Source organism: Hypomesus transpacificus, chromosome 14 (genome assembly GCF_021917145.1).
Source record: "Hypomesus transpacificus isolate Combined female chromosome 14, fHypTra1, whole genome shotgun sequence".
In the NCBI taxonomy this organism is placed as follows: domain Eukaryota; kingdom Metazoa; phylum Chordata; class Actinopteri; order Osmeriformes; family Osmeridae; genus Hypomesus; species Hypomesus transpacificus.
The window spans coordinates 4734376-4746705 of NC_061073.1; the positions used below are offsets into that span (position 1 = coordinate 4734376).

The window sequence follows — 12330 nt, forward strand, 5'->3', positions numbered from 1 at the left end:
ATATATTACTAAAATATTTTAGTATTCTGTTTATAGCCGCATTAAAATCGGACCAATAAGAGAACAGTTTGCTAGCGCGTGGAGTTTGTCTACAAGATTTAGTCCGCTGTTAAATGTTGCAGTGTAAACACAAACCGAACAAGGGGCAACTGCAACATTTTATCATATTAATCCCTGAATCGGAACAAAGCAAACGAACTACAGGTGTGAAAACACCCCCGAAACACTGCAACAAAGTTTCAATACATTTCAATTAAAAAAAATATTTTAAAGAGCAATAAGGATGGCGAGGACATGTAAATAAAAAAAATGGTAGGGTGATTTCAGGTAATGTGGGACACTTCAGTACGCTCCAATAGACTTACAAAATAACTGTTAACCTGCCCTAGTGGTGTTTCTGTAAATCGTTTTAGGGTTTAGGAAAATGTTTAATGTTGGAATGAAATGGGAATACACAATATTTTAGAAGCTGCACACTTTCAAACATAACATGACCCCCTCTCTCACTCAGGCAGCATTTTCAGCTAATTTGGGACAGCTTGTCTGGTAAAGTGGTACAGTCATTGTCTGTCAGCCGTCGTTGTCATCTCGTCGTATTCTGCCGCTTATCCGGGGGTCGGGTCGCAGGGGCAGCGACCTAAGCAGGGAAGCCCAGACTTCCCTCTCCCCGGCCACTTCCAACAGCTCTTCCTGGGGGGCCCCGAGGCGTTCCCAGGCCAGCCGAGAGACATAGTCCCTCCAGCGTGTCCTGGGTCTTCCCCGGGGCCTCTTCCCAGTGGGACGTGCCCAGAACACCTCACCAGGGAGGCGTCCAGGAGGCATCCTTATCAAATGCCCTCAGCTGGCTCCTCTCGACGCGGAGGAGCAGCGGTTCTAATCTGAGCCCCTCCCGGATGACCGAGCTTCTCACCCTATCTCTAAGGGAGAGCCCGGACACCCTGCGGAGAAAGCTAATTTCGGCCGCTTGTATTTGCGATCTCGTTCTTTCGGTCACTACCCATAGTTCGTGACCATAGGTGAGGGTAGGAACGTAGATCGACTGGTAAATAGAGAGCTTCGCCTTTCAACTCAGCTCCTTCTTCACCACGACGGACCAATGCAAAGTCTGCATCACTGCGGATGCCCCGTCGATCTGCCTGTCGATCTCACGCTCCATACTTCCCTCAATCGTGAACAAGACCCCGAGATACTTGAACTCCTCCGCTTGGGACAAGATCTCCTCCCCGACCCGGAGATGGCACTCCACCCTTTTCCGGTCAATAACCATGGCCTCAGATTTGGAGGTGCTGATTCGCATCCCAGCCGCTTCACATTCGGTTGCGAACCGCTCCAGTGAGAGCTGAAGGTCGCGGTCATTCTCCATGGCTTCGCCGAACTCCTCCCATGCCCGGGTTTTTGCCTCTGCGACCGCCAAAGCCGCGTTCCGCTTGGCCTGCCGGTACACATCAGCTGCCTCTGGAGTCCTACCGGCCAATAAAGTCCGATAGGCCTCCTTCTTCAGCTTGATGGCATACCTCACCTCCGGAGTCCACCACCGGGTTCGAGGGTTACCGCCGCAACATGCACCGACCGCCTTGCAGCTGCAGCATTATGAATCAGGGGAAGGGGGCTCCTGGATTTGATTGGGTCAGGCCAGTGCCAATAAAGAAAATTAACCAATGGGTCGCTGTCAGTTCTCTATGGGCCGGGCCGACCCCAAAAAACTAACAAAAAAAGCGCCCAAAAGTGCGTCGGCCCACCGGGCAGGGCCGGCCCAAGCCTTTATGGGGCCTTAAGCAGAATTTATTTGGGGGCCCCTCATTTATTCGATTAAACTTCAATTTATTACATATTGTTCATTTGTGGTGCGTCATTTATTCGAGGGCAGCGTTTTTTTGAGGGCAACGTTTAATAGAAGAAACATGGTATTATAGGCTAGCTGCACTAACATGCTAACGTGTTAGTTCGCTACATTAAATGTTCTTAGATAGTTTGAACAGTACGGTCTTCTAAAGCACTGATTTAGCAACGAGCAAATGTCAATGTTAGTTAGACTAGCTAGCTCTATCGCTTTTTATTAACGTTGATTTGCAAGGAGTGAACAGCTAGATAGCAAAAACACCTAGACTACCTACGTAGCCTGTTAACTAGTTTAGCTTGCTAACACAAGAGCACCTGCTTCTCTCCAGTTCTTTCAATAGATTATCTAGACAGGCGTTAGCAATAGACTGGACTGCTATTCGTTTTCTGGCTATTTTTTCGTAAGTTTTCCTTCCCGACTATGCCGACTAACAGGTAGTCTGTATCTAGCTAGAGTAATTTGCTAAGTAAGGTATGTTAATATAATTTTTGAAACGTATTTAGCTAACAGTGGACCCCTAGTGCAACACAAGATAATGTTCATTAAAATGACATGCTGCTACTAGGTATTTCAGGACCGGCTACCCCTACTGTATTTCTGGTGCGGAGTTTATTAAACAATGTTAATTTTTGGTGCGGCGTTTAAACGAGAGCAGCGTTTAATTGAAGAAACACGGTACATTAAACTGTATTTTCATGTGCTCTTGGGGGCCCTCTGGTGTTCACGGGGGCCCTAAGCAGCCGCTTAGTTCACTTATGCCTTGGGCCGGCCCTGCCACCGGGTAAACGTCCGGTATGCCAGATGGCCAGTCCAGCCTTGTGTATAAGTCTATAGTTCTTGCAAATTTAAATCAAGTTAACTAGTGACTTACTTTAGTTAACTAAGTTGCCAGTTCATCCTGTCCCAGAGCAGTTGAGAGCAGGGTCAATGCTTTGCTTTTCAATGTGTTGTAATCTGAATTCATCTGTAGACTACGCTTTATCTTATTTACTCTATTATCTATTCTACATGGTTCATACATGTAAATGATCTAAAATACAATCTAACAATTGACCTCAGAGTTATTGTTTAATCTAATGTTCTGAACGAAACTTACATATTATGTATAGTACAGTATGTTTTCATTAATATAATAGATTATGGTAACATTGTTATGTTCAGGATGATGAATTAAAAATGTCTTAAATTGTGGTTTAGCTTCATTAAGCCATTATTAAAAAGTGTGATAATTCTAAGAAACAATGATGTACTGACATATGTAACTGGAGCACACAGTGTCACAGTGCACTAGCAAAATAAACATTTACTAACAAACAAACATTCAGGTCACTTAGACATTAAGATAAGTAAAAAGAATCAACAGGCCATCAGTGGCTACTGGACTGATCACTTGGACGGATAGAGTAGGTGTTTAACCAATCAGGTTCACATCATCTGGAGGCGGGACAAAATGCTAGCCCTGTATATAAGTGTGACCAGGAGCAGCATGGGACTCATGCTTTTTTACAGACTCTTTTTGCTATGAATCCATGAAGATTCATCGTTGCACCACCTGTCTGGTGGTGGTGGTCCTGGTGGGAGTTTTGAGTGACGTTCAAGAAGACTGGGAAAAGTCGCCTCGAATCCAGAAGCTCATCTGGCCGAAGGAGCCTTCGTACCCAACCCTGTGGCCCATCTGGCCTCAAACCCAGAAGCCCATCTGGCCAAAGAAGCCTTCGTACCCAACCCAGTGGCCCATCTGGCCTCAAACCCAAAAGCCCATCTGGCCTCCAACCCAGAACCCCATCTGGCCGAAGCAGCCTTTGTATCCAACCCAGAGGCCCAACTGGCCTCGAACCCAGAACCCCATCTGGCCGAAGCAACCTTTGTACCCAACCCAGTGGCCCATCTGGCCTCAAACCCATAAGCCCATATGGCCGAAGCGGCCTTCGTATTTAACCCAGAGGCCCATCTGGCCTCAAACCCAGAAGCCCATCTGTCCGAAGCAGCCTTCGTATCCAACCCAGAGGCCCATTTGGCCTCAAGCCCAGAAGCCCGTCTGGCCGAAGCAGCCTTTGTATTCAACCCAGAGGCCCATCTGGCCTCAAACCCAGAAGCCCATCTGTCCGAAGCAGCCTTCGTATCCAACTCAGAGGCCCATCTGGCCTCAAGCCCAGAAGCCCGTCTGGCCGAAGCAGCCTTCGTATCCAACCCAGAGGCCCATCTGGCCTCAAGCCCATAAGCCCGTCTGGCCGAAGCAGCCTTTGTATTCAACCCAGAGGCCCATCTGGCCTCAAGCCCAGAAGCCCGTCTGGCCGAAGCAGCCTTCGTACCCAACCCAGAGGCCTGAGTGGCCTGATACCATGCCACCTGTGTTTGCAACATTGTCGTCAAGTGTCCAGTATCCTCGGACAACTCCATACTGTGATGTACAACAAAGTGTCAAGATAACATGTGGATCTGGCATAACCTTTGCAGCCAGTTGTACAGCTATAAACTGCTGTTTTGATGGCCAGAGATGCTTCTATGGAAAATTAGGTGAGTGCTTTGGACTATGTAATATCTACTCCTTGTGGTCAATATCTATGGAATGGTTTTCACTGTAGTGTTTGTTGTTCTTCATCAGTGACTGTACAGGCCACCAAAGACGGTCAGATTGTGGTGGTGGTGTCCAAACAGGCCACTCTTCCAACTTTGGACCTAACCTCGGTTCGTCTTCGGAATGATGCAGACCCGCAATGCAGACCCATTGCCTTTAACTCTGCCTTTATAGTCTTCCAGTTCGCTGTCACAGCTTGTGGAACCTCCGTAATGGTAAAATAAACTGGTGTTGCTGTTCATGAAAACAACATTTTGGATCTCTGAAAATGGATCAACTATTTCATAATTTGATAGAGGAGCCTGCACTACATTTTGGTTCTTTGGTAAATTGTATGATTTTGTTTCTTGTAGGGAGGAACTGATTTCATAGTCTATGAGAACAGCATGGAGTCTTCTTATGATGTCAGCTTTGGACCTCTGGGATACATTACAAGGGACAGCTACTTTAAGTAGGTACAGGTGAGACATTTACAGTGACTTTCTTTGGTGTCAAACAGATCACTAAATGATCTAAGCCAGTGTTGAGTTATACTGTTGCAGCTAACGTTGTATTCGAAGGACGATAGGTTGATCACCTTTTAGCCGTTCTTGGCATATCTATTGTATGCGCTGCAGGCACATCAGTCTCACGGTCAGACAGCTTCTGATTGAACATATAAACTGGAACAAACAACACGCTACAGAGGTAGCGCCTCCCAGTGGCACAAACATATATGTCCAACCACAGAACAGTACAGCACCACATTTACATACAACTGAGGACATAATGAACATATTTTAACAGCCAGGTTGGATACCATTATAATTTAACTTTACATGATGTTATGGTTCACAAAATAATTAACATTATTTAGTCATAACTGTGGACTTCCAGATTCAGCTGCCCGTTACATAACTTTGTGGATGTTGGCAAGTATAACAAAAAAATGTGTTAAGAGGTTACAACAGTCACTAACTGTAGAATGCCTAGAATGTTAGTACCTCAAAATAATTACAAATCTGTAGTTTTTAATTTCCAGAAAATGTTTCAGTTTGCAAATTTAGAATGACTGAACTATAATAATGTATAAATAACATTTGAACAATTTTACCATAGGTAAGTTGCCAGGTAGAAATTATGAGTTTAATGTGGTTTCACCTCACTTTAATTGACTAAAATATAATTCTTAAATTGGCTGAATTGAACTGCTTTCTTTTCAGGCTGGCATTCCAGATCAGATACACGGGGATGTCCGTACAAACTCTGACTGTCGAGATATTGGACAAAAACAACCCCCTTGACGTTTATGATGAAGGCCCCCTTAATCTCGAACTCAGACTGGCAAATGGCCAGTGCTCAGTGAAGGGCTGTAGGGATGGTGAGTTGCTTCCAGAGTGTCTTGACAGTATTCCAGAGCTGCTTGTGTCCTGATGAGAAAAGTAACCCAAACTCTCCTCCCCAACAGAAAACATGTACTACTCCTCATATTATGGCATGGCAGACTATGCCGTTACCAAGGTGCTGCGGGATCCTGTGTACGTGGAGGTGCGTGTTAAGGATAAGACAGACGGCAGTATGGTGCTGATCCTGAACCGCTGCTGGGCCACCAACAGCCCTCTGCCTCACAGCATACCCCAGTGGGACCTCCTGGTTGGCGGGTAACTACTGCACCGTACACCTCTTACCGCAGTGCACATCGTGGAACTGTCCTCTAGTGTCAGGTGTTCTGCATCGTCAGCGCCTATGGTTATGTTGTCTGTTCATCTCACACTCTTTCTCCTCTTCTAAAAGCTGTCCAAACCCAAATGACAACAAGTACCTGACCACTTTGGTTCCAGTGGCCAGCTCTCCCGACGTCCAATTCCCCTCACACTACAAACGCTTCGTTGTCAAGATGTTCACCTTTATCAACCAGTCAACTAGGCTTCCTACGACTAATCAGGTAACCCGTGCCAGAGCATAACGATGTCTCCCTGCCCTTGATGTTCTGCTGGTCACCATTCTAACACGATGCTTTGTCCCCAGGTGTTCTTCCACTGCTCCGCCACAGTGTGCCACTCTGCTGTCGCCAACTGTGCGCAGTCATGCCTTCTCAGGAAAAGTATGTGGATTCACATCAATTCCAATTATACAGCATTATTCCAGTTGGATAACTGATTAGTGTCTGAAGCTCTAGAAGAATGTGTCAGAAATCAAATTGGATGTGAAGCTGGGTTCTGACTGTCCCTTTGCTTGTCTGTTCTCCAGGGAGAGATGTATCTGAGGACCCCAGCGCATCCACAGGAGTGGTGGTTTCCAGTGGAGCTGTGATCCTGATAGAGGGCTCTGGTGGAAAGCTTGAGTAATCTTTTCCTGCTCTGATACATGTAGTAACTTCTGAACCCTGCATGTATCTTTCTTGAAAGAAATACAAAAGAGTTGTGACCTACCTTGATGGCTTATTGTCTTGCTTCCTCCATATAAGTTTTCTGAGAATAGAATTCATGATACATATTTCTTGTTTTAAGATATATGAAGTAGAATTAATCGTGGGGTTCTTAAAAGGGCTTTTCAGAGCAGCCAAGAAGCTGCTGGATGTCAGAGAGTTAGGAAATGAAGAGTGGTAAAGGGGACAGAAGTAGAACACTCAAGTTGATGATAGCTGTACTTATGGTCTACTAGTCTCTGGTGTATGTTGATGAGCACTAGGTGTGTGGTCATAGGATGGCATATGGTCTCCTCCTACCAGCGGCGTAACAAGGACTTGGCGGGCCCGAGTGCAGATCTCACCAACGGGCCCCTTACCGACCTATCATCAGGCGAAATTATTGAGTTTTCAGTTTAGCGATGCGCAATAAAAATGTAGGCTACTCATGATGTACAATTAAGGGTAACGACTGCTCCTTCTATGTGAAGATAGATGACGGTTTTCAAAAGTGAACGGCTCTGACTCGCGAGTCTCTGGCTCTAGATTATGCTTGCTACAACACGGAATGAGCATAATGGAACAGTCAGTCATGAGCCGACGTATCTGCGACGTTTGAAATAGAGCACAGAGATGAGAAGAAAATCTGATCATTTACCGAGGCTTATCCGACGTTATGAATGACGTTTCATCTGTCATGTGTGCTATCTGGGTACTAGTAAAAAACAAAAACAGTCACTTCGATGGTGAATATTTGATTTTATGTTCGTTACATATGCTAGTTTACATTTAGTCTATCTAGCTTTAGCTATTTTCCGACTACATCCTGCACATAGTTACTATATCTAACCTGGCCGCTGCCTGGTAGCCTAGGCCTATATGTGCATTTTTATGACGTTTAATAGCGGTGTCAACTGCATACACCAGACAGTAAACGTTATGTAATTATTAGCCTACCCTGGTGGCTGAGTTTCACACTCATTGCTGTTGCCGGGCTGGGGTCAGACGTAGCGTCCTCTTCAACACGCTTCGCCACAATCCAAATGAGGATAGTTTTGACAGCTTTGCCACCCTTACATCTTGCTCTTTTCGTTCCTGCCGCTTTCTGGAGCCACTTTTATGTTAAAGGGCATGGCATGGGGTAGCCTAATTTGCTTCAAAACGCTAATGCAACACAACTGTAGTATCCCAACAACAACTGGATGGGAACAATCGTGTGTGGGTGGGCGGGAATCTTTGACAACAATATTACCCAGACATCCTTGCTATTTTTCGAGGGCAATATTACTTAATAAAAACGACATTTGTTTCATTCAGCAAAAGGCAAATGAGGAAAAAATAATTATTTGCTGTTGTTAACACTGACTGTTTTTAAATGTTTATTGGACAGATGATAGCTCGTAATTCTGAATAACTGACACCATAATTGAGAAATATTTGCGAATTGATAAGAGTGGATCATATGTGATCTACAATGTGCAGTATTACAGCTGTGCAAGGGGCCCGGTCAGATTGCCTTAAGGGGCACGGTCAGGTTGTCTCACTTTTACGGTGAGATCGAGGACGGGCCCCCTTTCGCCACGGGCCCTAGTGCAGCTGCACTCCTTGCACTCCCTACAGTTACGCCACTGCCTCCTACCAAACATCAGTTAAATCTTACTATATATTTTTGGTACACTTTGGGCAGAGTAACATATTAACCATGACAATATCAGACATAAGTAACAGTAGTTTGGACAGCTAACGTTTGTTCATTGCAGTCCTTAACAAATGTGGTATTTGAATGAATTAGATTGAACACTTACAATTGGTAGCGTACAGGACTCCATCTGCTAATACCCAAGTGACTCACTGTGGTAGAAAGTCTGAAGGATTAATGCATAATATAAACTAGATTACTTGTTCACTAGGTTAGATATCATTCAAATACGTATTTATTATCGATCAAACAATTGAACACAGAAACAACCATCTTAACACACAAACAACAGGCAATACACAAAACCATCTGGCCATAAATCAGATGGGATCAAAAGTAGCACACGCCCCAACAGCGTCTCCCAGGTTCTGATGCCTAAGCTATCTTCAGCTTTGATATTGAGTTCCCCCACAATAGACTGGTCACCATCTCAGGTGACCAACCTCATGTCTGGTTCCCTCCATGTCTGTCTTCACTGAGGTAAGAGGTGTCACCTGCTTGCTAACTCTTCCCCTGCATAGATCAACCAGCTTGTCCTCCTGACCAAGAAAACACATTCCACAAGTGATGGCACAGTATATCACTAACTTCAACAAACCTTATAATATAATACAGTGAAGCAGTATATGGTTAAACATTACTTTTCTAAACCTAATTGAATATATGAAACAATTCCATCACACACCCACTTACAGGACATAAAATAGATGATTTCAACTGTCAATAAGGTTGTAAGGACCACACAATTGAAAACATTGCTGTTCCTCTGTATCTCACCACATAGATTCAGGTCCATTTACAAAATAATAAGTAAAAGCTTTTTAACTTAGTAACTTTTCTCAAAGAAACAATTTTAATGTAATAGTATCATTGAAGATCTAACTTCAGATTTCCAGCGTGACAACTCTCCTCTTCAATCTAACCCTGCATTCCTGTGGCTCCAACTCTAAACCTAATTGGAAACCTGGCATCATTTACCGATCATTATAGACCAGCATGTGGTGGGCAGAATTTCCCCATCAAGTCACAGATAACCACTTAGACTGTGAATATACGATCTCCTCCTACGGCTGATTCTCTCCTCCAGGAGCCTGTGGATGGGATGAGCAGTGGCCTCCAACACAATAATCAATCCTTTTGCATAACGTACCAACCTCAAACCTCAGTTGGAGCTCCAACTTTGCATTGTGAATTACAGACCAGAGGTTGGTTGTCCTTGCAGTACTGGGTAAGAAGACCCATGCACCTGTGGTGGCCAGGCCACAAAATAGGGTGAGGTTCATAAAGCCAACCTCAATGTCCTTCAGTTGCCTTTTCACTTCAGAAGAACATAGACAGAGCATCAGACATGATGATTCTTCGCCCACTTAGTCTGACTTGTCCTTTTTGTTGGCTCCTCTTCCGAAGGGTACCTTACTGGCCACAGCTGAGCCAATTGCGCTGACCCCCCCGGCCACAGCACACACACTCCCTTTGACCAACCCCACTCCCACTCCGGGTACAGAGGCCACGGAGGTGACCGCCGTCTTGGTCAAATCCAGACTCTTCCCTCCAATCCAGGCCACACTGCCCATTGTGACCCCCACGGCCCCCCTGGTGGCACTGAAGAGGCCTCCTGCCACCCTGGACAGCATGCCTGGCTGGGCTGGGGGGTGGCCTTTATTAGTGTCTACACAGCGGGAGAAAAGCAAAAAGTGCACGTAACATATCACTGTCAATTAACATCCTATGGAGAAGCCCAGGGGTATACTGTTTGTATAAAAGTGAGACTGGGCTAACCAGCTGGCGGATCATCTAAAAGGTATGCAGGAGAATCGTCCACAGGTCCGCCTTGGCTCATCTCTCTAGAGAAGGGAAGGGCAGAACAAACAAGTTACACCCAATGACAACAGATCATATTCGTAACTCAACTTTCCGAGTCGAGTTTGAGAAGAGAAAAACAAGGAACAGGAATGCCCGAGTTTGGGCGTTTGATTGTTTTCTGACAACCCAAAACTAGGCCGACCCGTATGGTCAAACACTGAGAATTCAGAGGTCAGCCAGGGCTGTTTTGTTTTCACAACTAAGATAGACCTTACAATGCATTCTATGTTCTGTTGTCAACTGTGTAAATTCAAAAAGATATGACTTACAGCAAACTAAATGTTCTGATAAGGGACCAGGCCTTACCAGTTCTCTAGCTGTAACACACTGTCTAAATACAGAAGACAAGCTATTTCTCAAGAAATAGCTAATATAATTTTAACAATTGAATTAGACTTTTTTATGACATTCAGTCTCAAGTCATAATTACACATGGCTGTGTTGCACTTGCACAACAACAGTTTAAACTGGTCAACACAGCCTACATGACTCACTTGTACACAAGTGTACTTGTGGCAGGTGACAAAGACCTCACAATCAAGTCTCTTTACACGAAGTGCTGTTTCATCTTATGCAAACTTTGCTCTCTACATGGCTCTGCATGTTGCCTCATATCAAGGATACACCATCCCACATCATCCTGTTCAAGCTGACATATTTAAGCCTGTGTCAAAAAAGAAGCAGCTTGGCTGAGATACTTTAATTTATTCAAGTTAAATACACTATTGATACACTTTATTAATCCCAAAGGAAATTATATTTGAATTCAACCATATAAATTAAAATAGATGTCTAATGTTAAAAACAACCAATATCTTAGAATGAAACCACACCAACCTACATTTGGCCGAACAAATAGTGACCCAATACGAGAAACATTGTATCATATATAGCCTAGATTATTGTAAATATCCCTGAAGTTATATCCAAGTCCATCAAGTAGCCCATTTTAAAATACATTAACTTCAAAGCAACTGGCTACTGACGTGGCATATGACTAAAGCTTCTTCTGTTTGAGATGTAGGCTGTCAAAAAATGTATGTCTACAACAAAGTCAGGGCAGATATGAAGCTAAATGTGAAACTAGCTACATTGTTTAAAGTGATTAACACTATAGCTAATGTAGGCCTGGTTGATACATCAAAGCAAACAAGTCATGTTGTTATCTACCAACTCGCTCAGTAACGCATTCCTACATCAACTTTGGCGCTACGCTTTACTGGAAATAACACATTCAAAACTGAATATCACTTGTATCCAGCTAAATGTTGAAAGGGCCGAAGAACAGCTAACGCCAGTCGATCCTTGACATTATTTGGGGTCATATCACTTGTAATGTCGTTATAGCCTAGCTAGCTGACACTTGGATTGGACAAAAGTGTCATACTATTTTCCTATTCCCTTGATTAACTTTAAAAAATCAATCCATCGATAGTTTTAAAATAAATAGTGTTTTTGTATGCTTACCTCGATGTCACAAGCCAAATTTACCAGAGAAACGAATCTTACTTGAACTGTACTGTCGCCAGCATGCAACGCGAAAAAGCAACTTTTAAGGCTGCGTTCGATTCCAGAAAGTTCCCCTCCTACCTCTTGTTCACTTCACGCTCCACTTCGCAACCCTCTCTGCAGACCAAACACACGCGGGGTTCTACATTAGTGACTTTTACTCACTCAGCGTTCACAATCTTTTACATTAGTTGTTTAATTTGTTTTAATAGCACGTTTTATTGGAAACAAACCCAAATACTGTTCACCGAAGAGGAAAAAACGTAATCACACCAACATCAGGCAGTGTAATTGACTAATTATGAGAATGTGTAATTTTATTTCTGGCGGGAGAGAACTATCCGGGTTCCAAATCGGACAAGAGTTCTACCGCTCTGTGTTTGTGGCGATCTCACATGGTTTGACGACTAGGATGTGCCAAGTGCAACAATTTCCGCTTGTTATCGGATTGGTTG

The 12330-nt window shown here is 44.1% G+C and overlaps 2 protein-coding genes across 2 annotated transcripts; one reads left to right on the forward strand and one right to left on the reverse strand.

Moving 5' to 3' along the window:
- The first annotated feature begins 4154 nt into the window (after nucleotides 1-4154).
- Nucleotides 4155-6822, forward strand: LOC124476233 (zona pellucida sperm-binding protein 4-like). The gene is made up of 8 exons (XM_047033179.1): nucleotides 4155-4357; nucleotides 4446-4633; nucleotides 4772-4869; nucleotides 5621-5778; nucleotides 5866-6058; nucleotides 6192-6342; nucleotides 6426-6501; nucleotides 6648-6822. The coding sequence occupies exons 1-8, from the start codon at nucleotides 4183-4185 to the stop codon at nucleotides 6743-6745; spliced, it is 1137 nt and encodes a 378-aa protein (XP_046889135.1). The 5' UTR covers nucleotides 4155-4182; the 3' UTR covers nucleotides 6746-6822.
- Nucleotides 6823-8179: 1357 nt separating this feature from the next.
- On the reverse strand, nucleotides 8180-12216 carry tmem263 (transmembrane protein 263). Its single transcript, XM_047033180.1, has 4 exons — nucleotides 12109-12216; nucleotides 11834-11992; nucleotides 10283-10347; nucleotides 8180-10172 (listed from the first exon to the last, which is right to left on the reverse strand). Exons 3-4 carry the CDS (start codon nucleotides 10341-10343, stop codon nucleotides 9871-9873), a joined length of 363 nt encoding a protein of 120 aa, XP_046889136.1. The 5' UTR covers nucleotides 10344-10347; nucleotides 11834-11992; nucleotides 12109-12216; the 3' UTR covers nucleotides 8180-9870.
- Nucleotides 12217-12330: the final 114 nt, after the last annotated feature.

Excerpts from the sequence above, each read along its gene's own strand:
- tmem263 (XM_047033180.1), bottom strand. The coding sequence starts at position 10,343 with ATGAGCCAAGGCGGACCTGTGGACGATTCTCCTGCATACCTTTTAGAT. Across the intron at positions 10,173-10,282 it reads TTTAGATGATCCGCCAGCTG|ACACTAATAAAGGCCACCCC; the intron begins GTTAGCCCAGTC and ends CCCGCTGTGTAG.
- LOC124476233 (XM_047033179.1), top strand. The coding sequence starts at position 4,183 with ATGCCACCTGTGTTTGCAACATTGTCGTCAAGTGTCCAGTATCCTCGG. Across the intron at positions 4,870-5,620 it reads ACAAGGGACAGCTACTTTAA|GCTGGCATTCCAGATCAGAT; the intron begins GTAGGTACAGGT and ends CTTTCTTTTCAG. Across the intron at positions 6,343-6,425 it reads GGCTTCCTACGACTAATCAG|GTGTTCTTCCACTGCTCCGC; the intron begins GTAACCCGTGCC and ends CTTTGTCCCCAG.